The sequence below is a fragment of the Alosa sapidissima genome, chromosome 13 (assembly GCF_018492685.1).
Source record: "Alosa sapidissima isolate fAloSap1 chromosome 13, fAloSap1.pri, whole genome shotgun sequence".
Lineage (NCBI taxonomy): Eukaryota > Metazoa > Chordata > Actinopteri > Clupeiformes > Clupeidae > Alosa > Alosa sapidissima.
Window position 1 is genome coordinate 12,576,717 of NC_055969.1, and position 24,474 is coordinate 12,601,190.

General features: G+C 41.8%; 1 protein-coding gene across 11 annotated transcripts; it reads left to right on the plus strand.

Moving 5' to 3' along the window:
• Nucleotides 1-365: 365 nt before the first annotated feature.
• tpm2 (tropomyosin 2 (beta)) lies at nt 366-23,309 on the plus strand. Of its 11 annotated transcripts, none has more exons than XM_042059092.1 (9): nt 366-686; nt 4,328-4,453; nt 12,007-12,140; nt 13,338-13,455; nt 15,220-15,290; nt 16,151-16,226; nt 17,836-17,898; nt 18,074-18,143; nt 22,060-23,309. In XM_042059092.1, the coding sequence occupies exons 1-9, from the start codon at nt 573-575 to the stop codon at nt 22,140-22,142; spliced, it is 855 nt and encodes a 284-aa protein (XP_041915026.1). In that variant the 5' UTR covers nt 366-572; the 3' UTR covers nt 22,143-23,309. The 11 variants fall into 11 exon arrangements, with proteins under 11 accessions (XP_041915026.1, XP_041915028.1, XP_041915034.1 ...); XM_042059094.1 differs by lacking the exon at nt 16,151-16,226 and adding an exon at nt 16,938-17,013; XM_042059100.1 differs by lacking the exons at nt 16,151-16,226; nt 22,060-23,309 and adding exons at nt 16,938-17,013; nt 20,059-22,029.
• Nucleotides 23,310-24,474: the final 1,165 nt, after the last annotated feature.

Genomic DNA, 24,474 nt, shown 5'->3' on the forward strand with positions numbered 1-24,474 from the left:
GAATTTATAGGCTACATGCAGTCTATAACTAAACGCATAAGTTTGGCTAGGCAAACACTAAAGCCTAGATTGTTTAATGCAGTTTCCAGTCTGATTAAGGCAAATTATCGACATTTATCATACGACCATATGATTACGGACATTTACATATCCTAATCGTATTCGGACTGGGATCATCTCATTAATGCATCCAGATAATTACAGATACAATAATCTGTCAGACGTACACTAATACATTTAACTACGTCAAATCAAAGCCTGCCAAAGATGGGCAAAATCTTGGTGCTAAATTCAAAGTGGTTGTCGAAGGGCAAATCACAGGCGCCCGACGTCACACTAGCCCACGGAGTGACTTGGACAGAACTTTCCAAAAAAGTCTAGTGCGCGGACAGAATTCCTCCCTTGCGCATCACCCAATCCGAATAAGCTCCGCCATCCCACTCTGCTCGCGGTGCAGGTCCAGCTTTCTTCTGTCCTCCGCGTCTCTTTAGGGCTCTCCCCGCACAGTCGAGAGGCACTCTACTTTTTGTCCCGATTTCTCCTGGTACTGGGAAAACACACCAAACGCAACCATGGAAGCCATCAAGAAGAAAATGCAGATGTTGAAATTGGATAAGGAGAATGCCATTGATCGGGCTGAACAAGCAGAGTTGGACAAAAAGGCAGCAGAGGACAAATGCAAGCAGGTAAATATATTATTTATGCCACTGAAGTTTATAGGGTCTTTTTGGCCTATCAAAACTGTCCTGCACTCAGGGATTTTATTTTTCAAAGACTACTTGGAATCTGTCTGGTGTCTGGTATGCCAAGCTCATTCCTTCATTGTCTTCTCTGAGATTTAATTTAGGGAATGTTACACCCATTTAGGAATTTGTAGAGTTGGCCTCAAAGCATAATTGACAGAATTAAGTGCAAATGTCAAAAAGTCTAGGGTACACTGTGCAGTATAAATATGGCAAGTCTGCATCCCTTATTAGGCTGCTATTTTGTAGGCTACTTTGTAATTTATCTCTGATTAAAGGATTTGGGAAAACTCAGTAACTTTAGGGGAGATTATAAGACCAGTGTACAACATGGGGGTGTCTGAACATCATTAGTGTAAAATGAATTCAATACACTGCTTTCCACACTTTGTTATTTCACAAGGCGTGGCAACTATAAATAATCAGAGTGACAGACACCCAATACATAGGGTGTTAGTATTCACTTTGAGAGAGTGTATATGGCGGTTGCGGCTTATGGCCTTGATTATAGAGGGGCCCCATCTTTGCGTCTGTGTGGACACGTTCGCTTATTTGATTGAATACGACAGGGAACTAGCAAGTGGCACTGGTCTACAAGCCAGCTATTATAGGCAGTGCCACATTCTCCGTGTGAATGAGTTACATGCCTTTACCAACCCCATACTGTCAACCATAAATCTGTGCCTAAGGCTAGGATCTAATGAGGCCCCGAACCTGGATTTTTTTTAACTCACCATCCCATAGATATTGAATGTATAAAATAGTTTGTGGTCACAGAAGGCCAAGCCAAGGATTTGAAAGTTAAGAGACTTGGTTGGATATTATTACAGCCAAAAAGCTCAGTGCAGGAGCAGATTTCAGAAGATGGATGGTCATCCTGTCTGTATTGGACAGCGGGGTGGGGTCAGCCAGTTGTCAGGATCCTGTTGTTTCCATTACTGTATCGGTGTGGATCCTGGTAGGTCTGTGAGGCCTCTGGTGTGAAGTCAGCATCTCTCTGTGTCTCTCTCATGGGACTGTGCCATTGTTAGTAATGCTGACCACTGAGGGGGACATCTTTTTTTATATTAAACATGTTAATTTCTCTAAAGTTACTGCCCTCTCCAATGTTGTCTGACTGTTATGGAGATGTATCACTGATTTACCAGTGCTTTATCTTAAAATACACATAGTCCTGTATTTTCTGTAGTATGTCTTACACTAGAAAAATAATTTCCCATCAAACACTGTCCAAATATAGCTTGTCTTCTGAAGTCTCTTTGAAACAGTTTAGTCTGGAAGATCTGAAGAACTTCAGAGAGAGAATCAAGAGAGGTCAATGACTAGTAACTTATGGCTTCTACAACCTCTTATTAAAACAAACCAAAAAAACCCATTGTACAAACAAGAGTAAATACATTTCACAATTAACTCGACCGTGTTTGGACATTTTGACTTCTTTGGAGTTCATGGCTTTGCTTAGTCCCATCCCTTATAGGGAGAGAGAGCCATCAGTGCAGCGGAACTTAAGAGAGACCATGTCCTTGAACGCATGCCAATCCCCAGCACAGTTCTGTAATACAATAGAGGCCATATCCCACTGAGGTATCAGATAGCTAATGTCTACATATTTATAATGCTGCACACTGGCAGGCCATCACAGAATCCCTGGGGTTCTTTCAGCTCTACTTTTTCTCACACTATGCTGTTTGACTCCATTTTTGACTCCTTACTAGGTGGAGCAAAAAAAGTAAATAATCTCTCGGCCCCAGTGTGTGTGTGTGTGTGTGTGTGTGTGTGTGTGTGTGTGTGTTTATGTGTGTGTGTGATTCCATGTTCTTTTTTAAGTGACACACACCATTGTGGGATGCTTGCTTCGCACAAAAAGGGGGTCAAGCCTTTATCCAGGGAAGGGTCAGAGACGTCATTCTGCAAACCGCATTAAAAGTACTGTGGCCCTGCGCACTCCACTGCCAGCCCCCAGATGGGTATGAGCAGCCTGGGCTATTTGTGAACCTGGAGCCACAATGCCTGGCATACATGGACCCCAGTTCACCAAAGAGGATCTGTCAGATGTAACATAAGGACGACATTCATCAGGAGCACATTGTGTGCGAGCTGTATACGCCCACTTGCCATTCATAGAGCGCCTTTTTATAGATCTCCATGATTATGACGTTAGCTAATCAAGGTATTAGTGTGTATTGTTGAATGGGGTTCAGTATGTGGGTTTGGTCAGTGATGAAAATGCAGTGAGGGGACTGACATTTTCCCACAAATACTGCCTAATCTCCTGGTTAAGTACCATTGTGTCTCTGAAATAGCTATCTTATGATTGGTTGGCTTATGAACAGTTGTCCACCTCCATGACTGACTTGGTGGCTCTTGTTTCCATTTACAGAAGCACAAACTGAACTACAATGTCATAAGAACACAATAAATACATTTTATGAGACAGAACTATTTTATGCTTGACAGGAGTGTGGCTGATGAGTAAGTGCACGTGTGCGTGTGTGTGTGTGTGTGTGTGTGTGTTGTTAGGGATAGGGAGGTATTGGAGTGTTGAAAGGCCAGAGACCATCATCTGCAGGCAGCTCTGATGGTTCTAATGCCCATGAACAGCAGTTGATTGAGGGGCAGTTCTCTTTATAACCCTGCTTCTCTCTATGCCATAAACCTGGCCAGGGTCTGAGCCACAGGTCAGCTACCTGAGAATTTCTGACCAGCATGCAGGCAAGAGGATGAGATCTAGCGGTCATAGCTTACGTCCAAAATAAAAGATTTAGAAAGATACCTATTTAGAATAAGGGCAACTATTGGTCACACATATACAGGAACTGTTCATTGAAATTCTGTAAGAATCTTAAATTATCATCATATCAACCATTTTGGAAAAATCAAGTGATAAATCACGTTCATCGTAAGTGATAAATGAACTCTTCGTTAAAACCTGACGAAGTCAAAACGTACACACTTTTTTTCAATACAAGTGACAGCTAAGGTCTGAAACATTATTCTCTTTTTGCCGGCCCAGTCACCTTGCCCTCATAAAAGTACATGACAGAGTGGCTGTCTAATCTGGTTTAGCTTAGCTATGTCTGTTTATGAAAATGGTGATTAGCAGAGCCCCCCCTCGAGTTCCACTGAAGTCACAGGCGCAGTTTGAAAGATTCTTCCTCAGCTGAGTGAGTCACACTCGGATGCACTGCTGCACCTTATATGGGAGCTGCCATGGCCTCACATTCAGTCCCATCCTAGTGCTAAATGGTTCCAGAGCAGCCCACTCCACAGACTCTGAGGAAGAGGAAGTAACATTGAAACTTAAGTCCTTTTGCACCTTCAGTCGTATAATAATAGTATATAATAGTATTTTATGTGCTTTAGAGAGGACTCTGAGAGAAACCCCCGACAGATGATGTGTCATGATTATATTTGTTTGATTGCGTCAGTGGAACAACTTGTCACTTGCGACAAACGTTCCATATTCCTATTTCTATTGTTAATTGAACTGTGTGTGTGTGTGTGTGTGTGTGGGTGTGTGTGTGTGTGTGTGTGTGTGTGTGTGTGTGTGTGTGTGTGCGTGCCTATGTGTGCCTATGTCCTAGCTTGAAGAGGAGCTGCTGGCCTTGCAGAAGAAGCTGAAGGGTGTGGAGGATGAGTTGGACAAGTACTCCGAGGCCCTGAAGGACGCGCAGGAGAAGCTGGAGCTGGCCGAGAAGAAGGCCGCAGACGTGAGTGACACCCAGACAAAGCATCATTACACACACACACACACACACACACACACACACACACACACACACACACATGCGCTATGCACACACACACACACACACACACACACACACACACACACACACACATATACATGCAGGGTTACACAGACATGCACACACAGTCACACTCGGTCGCACATTCTCACACTGAGATGCAAGTCACAAGAGGGCCACACCTTCAGCCCGACCCTCAGCCCAACCTCACAACCCCCCCCCCCCCCCCCTTACACACACACACACACACATTTACATACACACACACACACACACACACACACACATATACATGCAGGGATACACAGACGTGTACATGCACAAACACATATTTATAATCACACAAAAATACTTATGCATGAATCATGCAATAGCATACATTACGTCTACTTCAACAGTGTGCTAAAACAGGCCATCCTAAATACAGCCTAACTAATTTAATGTGGTCCAATACTAGAACTACCCCATTAGTAGTCTAATTGCAGTTTATCTGTCAAGCAACACAATGGAAATGCTAACATATAAATCCACAACCTGAAGAACTCAAGTCAAGGTTTGAGATTTCTGTCCTCCTCTAGTGGCGAAACACCATAATGCCCCAAACCGACAGTCTGTGCCTGTCCATCAAAAAGGCCACCCCTTCCAGTTCCTTTGCCCCTACTCCCAAATGGAGCCAAGCTGAGCACTGACCTTGCTGTTGACAGCTGTGAGTGGGGAAAGTGCCAAAACTACACCCTCCTATCAGGTTCTGTAAACACATCATAAAGCCTGTCAGCGCCCTCCGGTGAATTCCACACGTTTGAATGAATTTGAACAAGATAGCAGAAAGGGAGCTCGCTTTGCTTTTTTTTTTCTTTCTCTAGACCACTTTATTGGCCTGTTCCCTATCTTGCACATTGATATGTAAAATATGTTGTGCAGAGGTCTTGGGCCTCTCAGTTAAATAAGTGACCTCACACAGTGCTGTTGACAGGTCGCCCTCTGATATATACATATTTTAGGTTGATTTCTCCCTCTCCCTAACAACCTCCAAACAAACAAACAAACACACACACACACACACACACACACACACACACACACACACACACCAATAAACTCCCTAATAACTGTTAACATGTAGTAGATTTATTCCCTGGCTGCTAATGCAACCAATAGTGTCTCTACCAGGAATGCAATGATCATAATTAAAAATGGTCCACTCTGTCTGCTATGACTGGTGACTTAACTCTGAACATAATCTGTCTGCTCATCAACATGTCATTGTTACCGTGTAATGTTGACGTCAGGGAATATAACCTTTAAAGCATCACTCATCGGCCTCTCCTATTCCTGCCCCACGCCTTGACAGGTCATCTTCCTTTTCTCTCACTTCCAGCCTGTTAAAACACCAATCAGCAGAATTATGACCTATTACCCATGATAATCATCTTACATGACACATATGTAATGGTGCAGAGGACTACTTGTGTTGGCTCCTTCCTCTGTGGTTCTGTACAGAGACCTTAGCAGTACATTAGCAGGGGCCCTGTAGTTATACGACAAATAATACCAGAGTTTCTCCTAAAAGACATTCATGTAATCAGCTGCTCATAAAACTATGGAATGAGTGATTGCCGACCTTTTTCCTGCTACAACAAGATGGGACTAGAAAATTCCCTCTGAGAGCGGTCATTAGCCATCCCATTGTGTTGTCACCATCACCGACATGGATTGTGTACAACACCACTACAATCACTCATCCAATCAGAATGCATGAATGTGTCTTTGGCAGGCTTCTGAGGGTAACATCAGGAGTGCATAGTATTAAAGTGAGGCTACCAAAGAAGGAAAAGAATGGTTGGAATGCAGGCCTTTGTTTATGGTGAGGTGAAGTCATGCTTTCCAGTTCTTTCTCGTGGCTTCTTACTTACCGACTTTTCCCCAGACACGACTGTGAGACACCGCTGTCAAAGCAAGACTGTGCAAGTCAGCCACCCACATTTTTAATCAATCACTGATTTGTACATCAGGAAACAGGACCTATGGGCTACGTGCTGTTAAGAAATCTGATCTCCTCACAAAGTATATGTGGATGGAATTCATCCAACCACAGTGCATTACGCTTATAGGGCTTTATATTCCAATAAATACAACATAGTTGTAAAGACAGTATAAGTATGATATACTGTACATACATGCATACATACATATAAGCACTAACCCAAGCTTCTGTCAGAGAGAGGCACTTAAGGCCAACCCCATATTGACACAAGCTAAAAACATCTCCAAGAACTACAACTCTATATGCTCAGTGTATTAAAAAGGAAATACCAGAGCGTAATAAGAAGGGAAAAAAGCAGAACATAGAAGCAGATCATAGATCAGACTGGATGTGACACCCAGTCTTTGGGTGGAGGAGAGAGACTGACCTCCCGGTGATCTGGTGGTGGTGGTGGAGGGCTGATTCAGGGCTCTCTCATACCCAGGGTGGGACCCACAGGGGCAGGGTCCACGGGAGGTCAGTTATGGAGGATTATGGATCATGCTCTAGCCATTGCTGCTATAGCACCACAGAGAGAGAGAGAGAGAAAGAGAGAGGGGGAGGGGGTGGCGGATAAAACATTTCCGAAGTATAACGGAAATGGTTCCAAGGAAGATTAAAGGCTTATATAAATGCTGAGAATTTTAATATCACATCTGCTGAATTAGGTACAGGGTAATAAGTGTCAATTTACAGTGTCCAATATAATATAATGTATAATATAATATATATTATACATTTTAATTCAAATATGAGATGAGGTGGGTGGTATGCTTTAGATCTTTTTTACTTTATTATTACTCCTAACATTTCAATCACACACTCCAAATACTATCAATCACACAAGCCCTAGGCCTACTCTTAAAATTACGGTGGCGCATTGCATTCACATCACAAAAAAAAAAGAATCAGGTTATCTCATAATTACGAAATAGTATCTCATACTTATGACATATTATCTCATAATTACGAGATAATTATGATTTATGACACATTTCCAATTCTGCCCCCACTTGTGTGTGGCAATGACATGGTCTAGCTAGCAACATTAGAGAAGATAAACCTAGGCTCCCAGCTCATCAGCTCCCCAAGAGAAAGTCTGAAGCTGAAGTTCCTTTCAAACCTTTACTTAGGATTCACTGTAAAACTAAGCAGACCAACAGAGTACATCTCAGTTATTTCCTTCGATGTTTTGTTTAAGAGCAATCACGTAGACTAGCATTTCAAGTTACAGAATTTGCTTCTATACTCTTTGCTTTGGGGTTGTTGGCGATTCGACAGGCTTATGTTTCATGCCACTTAAAGACATGTTAATCTTAAAGTCATACAAAGCAGGAAATCAATAGTAAATATGTGCTTGCTTTGCTTTTATTGAAAGACTGTTCACATCCTCAGCACGGATCCTATCCTTATCTCGTAATTACGAGATAATTATCTCGTAATTATGAGATAATATGTCATAATTATGAGATACTATCTCGTAATTATGAGATAACCTGATTATTTTTTTTTTGTGATGTGAATGCAATGCGCCACCGTAGTTACCAGACATAACATGTCTGGAGATTTGACAAGAGAACCGCAGTCCCAGGATGTTGGTTCTCTTGCAAAGTTCTTTGTGCTCTTCGACTGATCTGAGGTCAGCTCAGAGTACTCTGACCTTCATGAATCATTATGACTGGAGACTCAAGGGATCTGTAAAGAGCTTTATGAGGCCCTGCCATTCTTTACAGACCATGTTGTTATGTTCAAATCTCTGATATTAACACTACAAACATGCTCTAAAAATACAAATAAACATGGACTACACTATAAACTGTGGAGTTAGTTCATTCTTTATTTATTTATATTATAGTCTAGGCCATCTATTCCCTTCAATTGTTCTTTACTTGATTGTGCAGCCTGAACATGGAGTCTTAACAAAGAGCCTGCATTATGGTTGTGTTTCTGCAAGCTTTAGCCACCACCAGAGAGTTGAAGTCTAAGCATATTGCTGGGCGTAACGCTGCTGTTAAGTAGGCCACTATTTCTTTAAAACGTGAACGGCCTGTGACCTGTGACATCATGCTAGAAAAGATAAGAGAGGGCGGAGAGTGGGGAATGTAGCTAAGAGCAACTTCACTGTTTGCTGGAGAATTCCGACTAGCCTACCTGGTCCCGGGTGGGCACATGCACACATAACGAGCATCGGTTTTTTTTAAAGCATTGCAGATTTCGCAAATTATTCAGATGAATACGGAAGTAAACTGCAAGGAATAAAACATCGGATTCACATTTGTCTGCATTCAGTCACTCCGTCGTCAGTGCGCGAAGGCTTAGGAGTGCTTTGTATCTACAAGAATTCCAAGGTGTCGCCGTGCAGCGACGAAAGCTACAAAGACGCATAACCTAGGCTACTCTTGAGCTCGTCGGTACTTTGATACAACTTGGTCACTCATCGGGTACGACAATGGCAGGGTCATCTATTGAGGCTGTGAAAAGGAAAATCCAGACTCTACAGCAACAAGCCGACGATGCCGAAGACCGTGCCGAAAGTCTTCAAAGAGAGGTGGATGCCGAGAGGCAGGCCAGAGAAAGGGTAATACAGATATACGTTTTGTCGTCGAGCTTTCACTTACCATGCCATAGACAAACAGATAAAGGCTAATTAGTTAGTTGTGGGCTTTTCTTTAACCTAAAATGTGGCTGTTTTAGCGAATCATGTAGCGCGACTGTTACTTTAAACGTTCTGCCTGTTGTAAAAAATCCAATATCTGTCTGTCGTGTCCATGGTCGTGTCAGACCATCGACTCAATTCAGATGAGTTTAACCTATTGTAGTAGCCCAGTTGAAACTGGTTCCACTGAGAGAGAGTAACCTACAGTAGATGACATTGAAGTGAACAGCATTTCAGCCGCCTAAAGCTATTATTCTTCTTTAATTAAAATCAACATAATGAACAGGCCATAACATGCCGAGTCGACCCAGTTATAGGCTATAGGTATACATTTCAGATTATCACTGCCATAAAATAGTGGTCAGGATAGGATATTAACTTTGGATTTATTTTTAAAGAAGCACTCACTGCTCGGCGTAATTCCTTTGAGTTTGAAAAGGAATTTGGATTTTGACCAAGGATTGGGGGGCCTGGAAATGGGGCATCAATTGGACATAACCAAATTTGATGATGGGCTATAGGCCCATCCTTTTCAATGCTAGGGTGGTGCCACATTTGCCATTACTAGTAGCCTAATTCATCTTTGGGCTTGGTGTCTAATATCAAGAGATCTGTGTGTTGGATGACGTTATGTCTTGTCAATAGCAGAACAAGCCCTTACGAATGTCTTATAGAGTGGATACCTGCATTTTTGTGAAGTATAAGTGGTGAAGTAAGGCCTTAGTATTCGCCTATATATCTGTGGTAACTTGCTCCTTCATCAGCAAAATTCTGAAAGTTTTGAGGTGGGCAGGTGGGGTCCGTGCAGTCTCTGCCATTCTTTATTAAAAAAGGGTTTTCCTTCTCTTTAGAGTGATGGACTTGTAATCACTTGTTTGGTCAACTCTGTGTGTCTACATGCTAAGCCCCTGTCCTCTGGTGTGTTTGCCAGACACTGCCCTGCTCTGTCCTCTCTCTCTCTGTGGAGGGGCTTAGGCTAATCATTTCCTCAGCGCTAATGGGCTAGTACAGAGATGGAAGATCCCCAAGTCTCTCCACCCCCTTATAACTGCATCGGTTAAGCATATAAGAAACCCTGAAAGGTCTGCAAGAGACACTCAGAAGCTAATGTGGGTAGGTAATTCGTTCTTGAGGGAGCTTGAATGAATGTAATGTTGTTACCATCCCAGCCACTCCTGATAGTCAGACTATGCTCATCAAATAAGTGGATAATTTGATAGTCTGCCAAGTTTTTACAGAGGGCTTCATGGTCTGGTCTTAATTGGTAATTAAGCTCGTGCCAAAATAACACGTACAGTTTGCCAGTGAAACCGAGCGGGCCAAACTATTAACAGGACCAATGCAAAGATTCTGGAATGCTCACAATGCCGGTAACATTCCAGCTCTTCCCCAGAAGCGCGCTGTCGGAATGAGCCCAGAGATTTATGGGATTTTTGTAGAGGGGGCGGCATGATTAGCCATCTTCTGTCATGGTCAGAAAACAGTCCCCCCTTTGTCTCGACTGAAGAGCCACAGATCTTCTCAAGGGGAGGTTGGAGTGTGGGGTTGGGACAGTGGGGCGGGGGGTGGAGATCTTGGAATGCTGGAATGTGCAAGAGCTTCCCCTCCCCAAATCATTTCTGTCATCGGAATCTACTCATAGGGCCGATGCTGTCTCAGCCATGCACCTGGAGACCAGGAAGGGCGTTGAGACTGATTAAGGCCACATAGTTACACACATACTGTACAGTTACTCATGAGAGCCCATTGCCCATTGACAGTTTTATCCATGTCATTGTAAGAGTATCATAATATGTAGATAGTACGGTAGACTTGAGACCCTAAGTGTCCTGTTTCTCCTACATGGCTTAAGCTTAGTCTGAGATTAAAAGGGAAACTTCAGTAAAATCTCCATTGACAAAAAGCTTTTAGTCAAGCTTTTACTCTAGTCTATTCCTTGCACGGGAAACTGTCCAAAGAGGTTTTGTCCCAGTGTCCTGGAAGGATTTTATATCGAAGGTTAATTTAGTGTGTCCATATGAGGAGGGTCAGCCAGCTCATGCTATTATTGGTCCAAAGGCAGGTCTTGTTTTCCAACGGCAAACACATATTAGATCAAGGGTGAGCGAGCCCCTCCCCTAGACAAACACCAGCGCCACCTCGTTCGTTCATGTGCTGCTGCTCGGCCGCTTCGAGTTTCCCACCGCCTGAAAGCTGGGATTGTTCAAGCCTCTCGGCGCAAACGGGGTTGTCTGGGGGCGGCGCGAGCATAATGGAGACCCTGCAAGTCATTAACGAACCGTGCACATTCCACAAGCCAGTGGCCAGAGTCACGAGACTACACTAATGTGTGTCCGTTTGAACAGCATAGGAATGTCGGTGTTGCTCCTATATGGCCATACGGTGCAGGGGCTATAATACCCCCACTGAGTGGCAGCCTTTGTTTAGCCGTCTCTGCCTCAAGATGTTGATGTTTCAGCTGTGAGCTTTTAACCTTGTCAGGGGACCATGATTGGGGAGCAGGCGTTTTTCAAGTAGCTTCAACTTGGCTGAGTTTGATCTTTTCTTCTCTACCAATAATAAACGATGAATAAACGATCTCTTCTGAATAAAATTTGATTCTGTCGTTTAAGTGATTGTTTTTTGTAAATCATGGCATTTACAAACAAACAGAGTTGTCACCGAGTATCACTTTGATCAGAATGTTTGACGTGTCCTACTACTGACATATTGATTTGACATACTGACATACTGAAACTTCCCGACATCCCCAGTGGAATGTCTCCAGATTAACGTTCAGAGTGATTGTCACGTACAGTCCAGTGCGATTGACTGCTGTCCTGTCTTGTCCTACAGGCTGAGGCTGAAGTCGCTTCCCTTAACAGACGTATCCAGCTGGTAGAGGAGGAGCTGGACCGCGCCCAGGAGAGACTGGCCACAGCACTGCAGAAGCTGGAGGAGGCAGAGAAGGCTGCTGATGAGAGCGAGAGGTGAACACACACACACACACACACACACACACACACACACACTCCTTCAGGATGCATTGCTCAAACCATCAAAAATGGCTGATCATCACCTGTGAATGTGTTTGTTTGTGAATGAATCCACAAGTACCCATAGTGAAAACATATTCCCAGATTGTGTTCTTATATGGAGTTACATGTGCCATCACACATGGCTGTTCACTTCATGTGTGTGAATGTGTTTTTCAGTGTAGGTACTTGCCCCTTATTGTTTCACATATGGACATAGATTGTTCATTGTGTTCATTCATACAGTTGTATAATCTTGATAAGGGCTTCACAATGAATGTGTACTTTGTGCTTGGCATAATCATTGACAAATTGCACACTCAGTCAAAACCTTAACATACCAATGAAACAATACAGTAATCTGGAGTCCAACAAAGATGAGTGGAAGACAAAAGTTGCTTCACTCAATATACTGAAACCATACAGTATTGAAAAATATGTATGTAGACCAAAAGTACCATTAATTTTGAGTATTATTCAAAACACAATGGTCAGTTTTCTGGCTTGCTGACTGTACTGTTATTGGCTCCCATCAATTATTACTGCATAGTTGCACCGTACACTTGTCTAGGAACAGACTGTTATTGTTTCCTGTTTTAAAGAGGGGGGCAGGGGACTGCAGGGGAGTCATATTTTCATTAAACTTTGACGTGGTATTTATTTCATGTCTACTAAGTAATAATTCTATATTATAACAGCGCAATAAAACAAAATGATCATTAATAACACTCACATTGTTAATTCATATGGCCATAATAATAATGGCCATTTTCCCTTTCCAGTTGTCCTTGATGTATGTGCATTTATCATACTCCTATTGTGTGTGTGTGAGAGAGACAGAAAAATGGTGGAGTCTGACAATTCTCCTAGGATTAGCTGCCTGGCTGCATGCCTCTCATGTCTGATGAGAACAGAGCTCTCCACAAACAAGTTTCTGACTGGATAGGACAGGACTGTTCCATTTAAAGCCAACCTTAAACCTGACCTGTCTAACTGACTAGGCCTGTTTGGTGGGAAAGTCATTCTAAACGCTTCTGTTTTTTTCCATCTTCTCTCTCTCTCTCTCCGCTCTCACCTTTTATCTCTTCCTTGTTTTTTTCTTTGCATTTCTCTCTCTCTCTCTCTCTCCTATCATCTCTCTTTTGTCTTCAGAGGCATGAAGGTCATTGAGAACAGAGCGACAAAGGACGAGGAGAAGATGGAGCTTCAGGAGATGCAGCTGAAGGAAGCCAAACACATCGCTGAGGAGGCCGACCGCAAATATGAGGAGGTCCGTCTCTGGCCCCTGCCCGCCCGTCTGTCTGCTCGTTCCAGACGTCCAACAGTTTATTCTGGATTCAAAGAGCAGCCGTTTATCCTTGATCTTAGCTTAGGTTTTAGATGAAACTTAAAACTGTTGTAATGTTATTCACCTCACCATTCCTTTTCGACAGCCTCGTTTATCTAATACAAACCCACAGTTTGCTCTGGATCTCACTCATTTTTGGTGGATGTTGTATCTAACCATGGATCTAATCATCTCAAAATACCATATATTCCTCATGGTATATGGGTCGTTAACCACCTTTGTCAATGGAATATCTTGATTAGCACAGAGAGACTCCCATTAAGTTTGACCACTGAATGTAGTTTCAAGGGTGAAAGAGGGCGGTCACGCCTTCCTTGGCTACATTCACGTCTGTCTCTCTCTCCGTGCCTGTTAGTGTTCATTAACCTTCGCCCAGGCATTAACTCTATACTGTGAGAGCGGACTTAGCCCAGGGATTCTCTCAGATGTCGCGTCTGGGAACACTTTAAGTCTGTGTTCCCATGATGCCTGAGGAAGCTGTAAACTGGAGAACTGTACGGGCCCCTTGTGACCACTGCACAGTTTGTGCTCCCGCTCACTTCTTTCCCATCAGGCATCCCAGTTACAGCACACGTATGTTACATGTTTATAAATATCCGTTAAAGGGTAAGCGATGTTGGATGATGTTTCTTGTTTATGTTTCTTAGTAGATGCTTTACGTTACATTATACTTGAACCAAAGAACAAACAAAACACTTCAGTGATTCCCAAAAAACTACACACAGTGTTTTGTTATTGTTTGAGGGACAGGCTGCCCCCAACTTTCCAGTCTATGAAGCCAGGGCTGTGTAAGAAGATTTTTTTGTTTTATTTAATGTACTCAAGAGAATGAAGAGCTTGCAGATCGTGAGATATTCGCTGAATGTTGCAAAAAGATATCTCTTCGCATCGCTTACACTACATTTGAAATGACAGGAAAATGATAGCACTAGAACCCCACTGTCTCTCTTGGGCCAGTATAAGTATATCCCCTCTCTGTAAGGGAACGGAGAAACATGTTGTGTTTGCACATGATTGTCCGGGGCTTAGCGCCAGTTTGTTAGAGGACGGTCGTTGCCCCCACAGCAGATTACACTGACAGATGAAGTAGGCTCTTAATGTTCTTACACTGACTGAGGCCTTGTCATTGATGGCCTCTCTACACACATACACACACTCGCCTGTGGGGACCCCCTGTGGCTAGGCCAGCTGGTATAGGCACGCTGGGGGCTCTGCTAGTGTGAAGTTGTTATCTTAGGCGCTGATGGGTTCAATGAGTTTAAATCTCTTGATTCTGTAGACCCCCACGGTCACACACACCGCTAAACATGGCGGTTTTAAAGACTTGTTAGCTTGTGCTATGTTCCAGTTTATTTAGTTCAAACAGTGTACATTGGAGGCCTATGTCTACAAAATGAGGATCAGTATGTATACAGAGAGAGAATGAAATATATTGCTTTCAATGGGGTTGTACAGAGATGTCCATTTCCCTGTTAAGTTCAGAATCTAAGAAATCTAACTCTCATGCTGCCTGTGGTAAATTGACCTTTCCATGTTGGTGGTATTTATATGTAAACTCATAAACTTGGCAGGTCTTCCCCTGCCAGTCTGTCCCTGAATCTCTGCAATGTCAAATGAGGTGTCTAGTGTGGAGCTCTGCCTCTGCCATGTGCATGTGATGAGACCAGCTTGATGTTGTGCTTGCAGGTGGCCCGTAAACTGGTGATCCTTGAGGGTGACCTGGAGCGCTCTGAGGAGAGGGCTGAGGTGGCTGAGGCGTAAGTGGACCCTCTTTACGGCGTATTTACAAACATGCTCAGAGGGAGAAGGTTCTTTGGTTCTTTTGGTTCTTCATCAATTTGTCTGAAATTAAGTAATCTAGAGCCTTTTTCCCACACAAGAATCCACAGGCTGTAACTGATGTAGGTTTTATCGCAGATGGGTATAGTAGTGATGATGATGAAAGAATCCTTAGAAGAGTTCTGTAAAATATGTAGTTCAGTAATGGAAACTTTAAGGGCTCTTGTGTGGAGAAACTGAAGAACTCTTAACCTTGTCTGAAGAAACTGAAGAACCTTAATGGATCTACACAAAGCATGCAGTGTCCACTGCATGCTTCATATTTAAAGTGTAGAGCCCACTGTTTTATGAGCTTGTTAATTTAATTTAATTTAGCTGACACAGTACACTATTGTTTTTATTTGTGGATTTTGATCGTTTGATCGATTTGAATTCATTGTAACAGCATGGTTAAATGGATTACATGCCTTAATTGAGTTTATTTATTAATATTTATATTTTCTAAATGAAAATATATTCAGATTTTGTAAGTATGAATGGGAATTCCAGACATGCATCATTTGCATGTTATTGTAAAACTTTTCCCCATTGCTGTTCCCGGTTTGTAGTGGAGTAGTATGCAGAGCGTGTTTTTGTGTTTGTGTGTGTAATTGGAGCCATTGGATACACTAACCACAGTGAAGCACCCTGGATCTTTCCCCCTCCCCTTTTTTTTGTTGTGTTGTGGTAATGCATGCCTGAATGCATCCATCACCTGGGACGTGCCTTGTTTTGTGAACTCCCCCCTCGCCTCCCTACACCCCACCCCACCCCCCCGTCCACTGTGGACCAATTCCAGTCGTGGCCGAACACTGGAGGAGGAGCTTAGACTCATGGACCAGAACATGAAGTCCATGATGTGCGGAGAGGAAGAGGTACTCTGACCTGAGACCACGCCCACCCCTTTTTTCCACCAATAGCGGATCTCTCCTCTCCTTGGCCCGCCTTGTCTCGCCTCTCCTCCTGGTTGTCATAGTTACTAACCTGCTTGCCTCCTCTATGCTAGAGGTCTCTTGTACTTTCCCCTTCAGCATCCCTGTATGATTCCTGTGACTTTTCCTTCTTTGCTGTTCTGCCCTCCTGAGGTGTGCAAGGTTCTTGTGGCTTGCAACTTTTGCTGAGGGACATATCAGCTATGAACTGTTAATCAAAGATGACCCAGTCACTAGCTTAGACTAATGCTGTAGGCCAAAGAAGACGGCTATATAATCTAAATATCTCAAATATTAATATAAAGACATTTAATTAGATAATCACCCATTTGAACCTTGAAAATATCTCGTATCAGTCTTATCAGCTGTTTTAGGCATTTTGTAAGCATAGGAGTCCTGTTTCTCCCATGGGATCCACACAGGGGATTTAAGATGTCCCTGTGCTGGTCAGACATGGACTATTAAACATTGGGGACTGGGTCATTTTCTCCGCTCTGGGAAAGGGCGTTTTCCTCAGTATTACTTGCGCTTTCTCCATGCTCTCAAATTGCTCTCGTTCTCTTTCCCTCTCTCCACCCCTCCCCTCCTCCTCTCCTCTCCTCTTCTCTTCTCTTCTCTCCTTCCTGGCCTCTCCTTGCTGCTACCGCCACCTAGCAAATCTGGTGACCTTGAGGAAGAGTTGAAAAATGTCACCAACAACTTGAAGTCTCTGGAAGCGCAGGCTGAGAAGGTAGGAGGGGGTCAAAGCTGTCAATAGCGGTGCAGGTTTGCACTCGAACCAGCCTACCTGCAAATCACAATGAACATTTTTGAAAGAACATCATTTGTACGTGTAGGGATGAAGCTGTCCGTGGCAACAGCTGTTATAGTTTACCGCTTTTTCGGCCAAATGTATCCCACAGCCGCACAGGCCACTCTAGTCTAATCCGAGGTTTGCAGTCGTCATGGAGACCGTGTAACAGAAGCACAGAGCATAACTTGGCAATAACAAAGACTTAAGATCTGCCAGGACTGTCCTGACAAATTAGGCAAGCTTAGATGAGAAAGGTTGTGACTGCCTTTACTTACCTTTGTGACTTCAGTCCTTCACTAAAGGGAAGTCAGAAGAATAGCCATCAAGTCAAGAGCTTTTCACGTTCATTTCAGTTCACACATAATTTAGGGATTTCTTTTCTCATGATGAGTTTTATTCATTTAGAGGTAGAATTCTTACGTTAGGAAATGAAGTTAGAAGTGAAATTAGATCACCTTCGGAATTTGCCAGTTGTAAGGGTTCTTTGCTTTGCTTTTTGGCTCTTATACTGGCTCAGCCCTTTTACGTTTCCCTTTATCTAAACTGTTAAAACATCTTACTGCCTTTCTTGACTGTCAGTCATACGATCACTCCTTTAAAGAAATGTTTACCCAGACATTGATATATGTTGCGTTGTTTTTTCTCTTTTTCATCTTGCTAATATTTTATTCTAGTATTTGATAACATGAATAATACTTTAGTGTTGTTTTGAGCAATGCCTTTGAGAGACATTAACTGTATTGTGTATCCCATTTATAGTACTCACAAAAGGAAGACAAATATGAAGAAGAAATCAAAATTCTTACTGAAAAACTTAAAGAGGTGGGTATGGTCTTCAGACTCCTAAAGGTTCCATCTCAAGGTTGTATCTCCTAAAGATGCCTTCATGTCATGTTAATTCATTCCTCTATGACGTTTTTCTCATCTTACATTTTGCTGTGACATGTTGCAAGTGTTGAGGGAGATTCACTTCAAATGCACCCTGTCCCTTGTCCAGGCTGAGACCCGTGCTGAGTTTGCTGAGAGGTCTGTGGCCAAGTTGGAGAAGACCATTGATGACTTGGAAGGTATGGTTTTTTTTTTCCCCCGCAGGTGGCCCAGTGGTCAGCTTGAATAGTGATGAATGTGTGCGAAACTCACTCTTGCTCTTTTTAATTTGTATGCCTTCCCAATGACCTAATATAGTTGTTTCCTGTTGTGTCTGTATGATAGAAAGCTCAGCTGAGACTGACATTTTTAACCTGTTTGCGCGGTTGCTAATGCATTAGGCATCAGGTTTCTGCAGCACCTGCTGGAAGGCAGGAAGAGCTTCTTGTGACGTTTCACTAACCCTGTGTGAGGTGCAGTCTGGTGGCTTGACTTACATGATCAGTGAGGTTTGCCGATTTTGGTTTTTGAAGATGTGGTGCATTCTCTAACACAGAGGATTTTCTTTTACTGCTTGAGACAATATTGAGGCCGTATATAAAAGGCGTTTGCATGGATGGTCTTGAGGCATTGAGTGTGGTGGCGAAATAAGATTGTAGATTAAGTTTATAGCTGAAGGCATGGGTGATTTTTTGAGTTCTAGTGTTTTTCTGACCTCTCCCTGTTTATGTTCTTTCCCACCTTCCTGTCCGGGTCTTTGTGGCTGTCCGATCCTGTCCTGTCCTCTCTCTCCATCCCTCTGTCCAGACGAGGTGTACGCTCAGAAACTGAAGGGCAAGGCCCTCAGCGAGGAGCTGGATCTGGCCCTCAACGACATGACCACCCTCTAGACGCACTCCCTTCCTTCCTCCTCCTCCCCTCCCTTCTTCTCTCCTTTCTTTTTTCCTCTGTGCTTCACTTCCTCTCCTCCTCCCCCCCCCCTCCATCTGTCTCTTCAGGGGCTCATCCTTCTCGTCCCTCGGTTCACTCCTCCGTGTCAGTTTGTCATTCTGCCACTCATATTAAGGATATAGCACTCAGACAGTTCTGCGTCATAGGCTGTTCGTTACAAGCATATTTGGGTGTAGTTTGCCACTGAGCGAAGCCCTATCTTCTGTCTCTCTGTCTCTATTCTCCTTTTCAGTAGCAATCTGTGTTGGGAGGTTTCAGCATTGTGCAGTTAACCTCTTCCCCATCATTGTGTTAAGTACACATATGATGAGAATGATGATTGCCCCATCCCCCCCTAGGCTCTAAGACACTGCTGCAATGTTGACAATTCTCATGAGACACTGTGCTATAAGTGGATATTTGTGTTGCTGTACTCTCCCCCCCCCCTTTTTCTGCTTTTCTGTCGTTCCTTCTTTAATAAACATTTTAAAAAACCTTTCACTTCATTTCTCCCCTTTTCTTTATTTTCTGGTTGTGTTTAGTGCATTTCTCTTCTTTTGCTCAACCCCAAACCAAACCAGAACTATATACTTTATAGTGTGTGTTACTCGTTTAACTGAAAAATGCACCTGGATGCATTAGATATAGCAGGAATATAGGTTGTGTACAACTTAGTGTCATCTCTAGATATTTTTGAAGGGATTTTAGCTGTGATATCTCAGTGTTAAACTGTAGAAATTGAAATGGTTGCTCCACAGTCTTTGTATCAGTGAGCTGTAAAGCAAACAGTGTATAATTATAAGCAATGCATCACACATTTACAGTGAAAGGATTTCCATTTTTTCCTGTGCTGTTATTTCTGGTGTCTAGTATCTGATGGTCCCACCACATTGTAAACTTAAAGCCACCTTATGGAAATCCATAGGTGTGCCTCTATAGTTTCCTTCTTTACAATGTCCTCTGCTTTTAGACTCTCTGAGTTGTGTTGTAAATTTGAGTGTTGTTTCCTACTGCTAAGAAAGATTTTAAAAAGCTATTTGTCTTTTCTGTCAGCTAATACCTTTTTGATCTTCACTGCACTAACCCTGCCCTCTCTCTTTCTCTCCCTCCTTTCCCTTTTTCTCTCTCTTCCTCCCTCTTTCTGAATCTTTTCCTTGGCTTTCACTGATGTTACCGTGGCTACAGATCGCTTCCATTCGACGGTGGAGAAAAATCGCATTCTCAATAACGAACTCAGGGTCGTTCTTAATGAACTAAACAGCTGAATCTGACCAGTACCAGGCCACAAACTGTAGATGAGCTGGGGTATCAATTCAGTTTGACTGAACGTTAGATTTAAAAACGCTGTCAAAGAAGACAAAATGTCTCCGCTCTACATTTGATTTATTACGCATTACTCAACATTCAGTGTAAACTACCAAAGTAGTAAACAATTTCAACAGTCCTTTAATATGACATAGAGTATGACTGCAAACATTTTCCCTCATATTTATTAATAATGATTTTTACTCACTGCTTTTTTGAATATTACTGAGGGTTGTGCATCTTGAATTATCCCAGCTTGCTACATTCCTCGAGTAATTTTTCATCTGTGTCCACCTCGCATCACAAGAAAAGCTCTGTCTGTACATTTCTATTCTTCCTGTCGTCCTGCTAGTGTTAGTACCACAGATACCTGCTGTCTTAGCCTCCAAATACCGGCCAGTTCCAGACTGTAGGTCAAATAGTATATTAGTGATGCTATAGTGTAATGCACATGTTTTAGTGATGTTATCGTACTATGGTGCACACATATTATACTGGAAAAATAGCTTTTAACAGCAGCTGAAGCCATCCACTGGCTCTTAAGGATCTCTGAAGGATTGCATGGATGCAGTACACTGCATCTGAATACACTTGAAGCTGTTCAAATACTGGGCATAGTAACAATGTGCTTAAACACAATTACATTGTCAGTTTGAGTTTGCACAGTAATTTATTGAACCATCTCTGCTACTGGAAATAGTTGGAATATTACTTTTAGATGCTGTATAACAACTGAGACAGAAGTTTCTCAATTTTTGGAGCGTATATGGTCTATTAGATTTGATCCAAAGATCACTTCAATTTTCAGTTCTGAAAGCAGATTTGTCTTATCTTAATGTTGCAAAAACATGTAAGCTGTATATTGTTACACTAAGTTTTTTTTACTTTTACGTTATCCTGAAAAAAGCATTCCATTTAAATGAATCAATTTCCTTAATTTAATTAATTTTGCTGAATCAATTTAGTCACTGTACCAACTTTCTATTCAATGTTCCTCAAAATGTTATCTATGTTGTATGATACATTATGCAGACGGTCATGATTCAGCATGTTTGTTGGTACTTCCGTGTGGATTAGTTTGATTTCAGGACCAGCATGCCTCCACTCTTTTCTGAAAGACTATGTTTTCAGCTGTTGTACCACTGTGTATGCACTATTGCACAACCTCTTGTTGATGTTAGCATGTAGTGCAATACTTTTTTATATAAAGGGCGCTGTTTTTTTTTTCTCAGGGAAAAAAAGAGTTCACTTTTTGGATAATTACAAACTTGACTTGATGTTTGTTCATTTTCAAATGTCAAAAAATCAACAATGTCACAGATACTTGTAATCTATATTAATGTTGGTTTCAAGGCACTTCAAGAGAACACATGCACTTTGGTGTAAAATGTCTGATAGAATAATTATATTTGTTAACACCTAAGATGGCTATTTGTTACACACACACACACACACACACACACACACACACACACACACACACACACACACACACAGCATATGCTCCCTTAGGTGAGTGGCCCATTGTAATGAAGGAAACTCAAACCTCACTTGACATTTCCCCAACACACACTCAGACCACTGTGCTGCTCTGACACAAAGACACCTCAGTACTACATTGACCAATACTAAGACAGAGACCAATCTAAACCACACCATTGAGGACCAGTGAAGAGCATTTTTGTTTTTATTATTTTAAATGAACTACTTCCTATGGCAATATTTTCGCTCTTTTTTTCCCATAGTTTGTTTTTCATGTCTATTTTAATCTGTTTTTCTGCACACATATACACATTTCCTTAATGTTCCTAGCAAATGTTTTTTTGGGGGAAAAACATGACCTGACTATTGTTCTTTTGTTCTCCCTTCACCCATCACCAGAGAAACTGTCCCATGCCAAAGAAGAGAACCTGGGCATGCACCAAGTGCTGGACCAGACTCTACTGGAGCTCAACAATCTATAAGCAATCTCTAACGCTACGGTCCAAGACAAGAGTCTGAAACCACACTTAGCTTTACAAAATATAAAAAAAAATACAAACAAAGAAAAAAGGTCCAAGTGCATCACAGCTGGCATTTTGCATAAGCGTGCACTTCAGAGAGTTGCATTGAAATTGGATGCTTAATGTGAAAAGCTAACTCCCAGACATTATGGCGTTTCTGAAGCATTTCTCGTAGGGATCAAGCATGTGGACAGATCAACACCAAAACGCATGATATCCAAACTACCAGCTTGTTGCTGCCACCCAAGCCAATATCAGTCGTGCTGTACCAAAGTTCCACTACTGAAGGCCATTTTTTGTGTGCAGCTAGTAGACTGTTAACAACGTTGTGTTTCGGTTCAGTGTCTTACTTCCATTTCTTCACTGTATTGAACACTACTAAATCCAAATGTGCTGGCATCGCTTTGTGCTTTGTTTCCCTAACCACTCTTTTTCTGACATTTTGTCTGCTTTTTTGCTCTGAGTCTTAAGTCAGAGGATTTTACTGTATCACAGACAAATGTTTTACAGTAAAATGAAAGTGCTTGGTGATCTTTGTGGCCCTCAATCAAGTTTTTGGACCAGAACTTGAATTAAATCGATGCAGTCTTACGATTTGGCTAATGACAAACTTCTATACAGTTCTAGAAGTTTGTAGAAGATGAATGTCTGTACCAGTTGGAATATGGTACTGATATAGAAATGTAGGGTTACACTTGAAAACATATTTGTTCCAGTGAAATTCAACAACTTATTCCACATTTGGTTTGGTACTTAAAGTCTTAAACAATTGCTTTAATTTACTGAAAGATTCTTGTGAGGTCACCGATGAAATTTCCTTCTTGATTGGTTACTTGCCTATTAAGCATTTCCTTTGTTGTTGTCTCTCTTGAGGTCACAGTCCTTTGAGCCTTTTTTAGTAGATATAATGTTCTACTTCATCCTTTTGTAAATTCTGGAAAAAAATGACATTTGAAATTTGCAAGTAGATTAAAGGGAATTGATCACTTTTAAAAAATGAAATACATTTTAACCTTTGTATTTGACATTTTTTGCCCTCTTTTTACAACCCACTTATGTATTCTATGCAAATTGTTATGTACGCTATTTTAAGATGGGGGGGAAAAATAAAGGCAACGACAATGGCTACTCTGTGTACTTTCTTGACTGTTGTATATGGTTGTCTAATGTATGTCATGAACAAACTATTGTGGTTTCATGTAAAAGACAAACTTCCTGGGATGATGCACCATTTTCTGAAAACTATATATTCCAAACCAAAACCAGACAGTAACCTGTGCTTGCTCCAACTTGATTATGAAATCCAACAATATTCTGTTCTATACCTGAAGATTAAATGCAAAATACATCAATACATATCATATGTATTTTATATATAATATATAGTATATTGATTTTAATACATATCAATATATGTACATGGTAATTATGTGTGTAGTCTGTGGAATGTGTGGAATGCAATGAGTAAAACATTACTGTGTAAACCAGTTACCACAGTGAGTAAGTAATGCTGTTTATGCATGTTTCCATTGAGTTGGATGCTGTGTTGAAACACAGTATCAGGATTTCAATAAAATGAACACTGATGGCTCTGGACACAATTCAACCTTGACCTTAAGTACCTAGTCACAAATGAGTGAATATAATGTAGGTCAAAATGCCTGAGAGATATTCCACAAGCAGTATATGGAGCAATAGTGTATGCATGACACCATGCAACATTCACATTTGACCCAGTGACTCTCAGTATATTCAGTTCATCAATCCCTTCGATTGAGTGAAAGTTACTGTGGTTACAATGTTTACATTGATTGAAATCCAGTCAGTTGTCAATCAGGACTGTAATGTCCAATTTCCACAAGCCTCATATGATCGAGAGAAGTTCTGTTCTGCAGTGAATTTATCAACACACTCCCTCACATACTGTAAGTAACCTACAATAAAAAAATAAATAAAAATAAAACATAATCTATTGAAACAAGCTTCAACAAGTTGTGTTGATGATCTCTGCAACCTCACCCCTGCTGTAACTGTATAGGACTATGGATCCTTTTGTTCCCAATATTTCATTGTACTGTCAAATCCATTCCACAATATGTATAAAACAAAAGCTGTGAGCACACATAGTAATTATCCAAACATAACTCCTGCGACCCAGTTGCCCAGACAATATTCTTGTAAAGAGGAAGACGAACCATAAACAGGTGAGTGTTAACTAGTCAAGGTCTCTTTTGGCAGTATAGCCTACATGTGTCAGCTGCCTAGTGTGTGGTATCAGTTTTCATGGAGGACA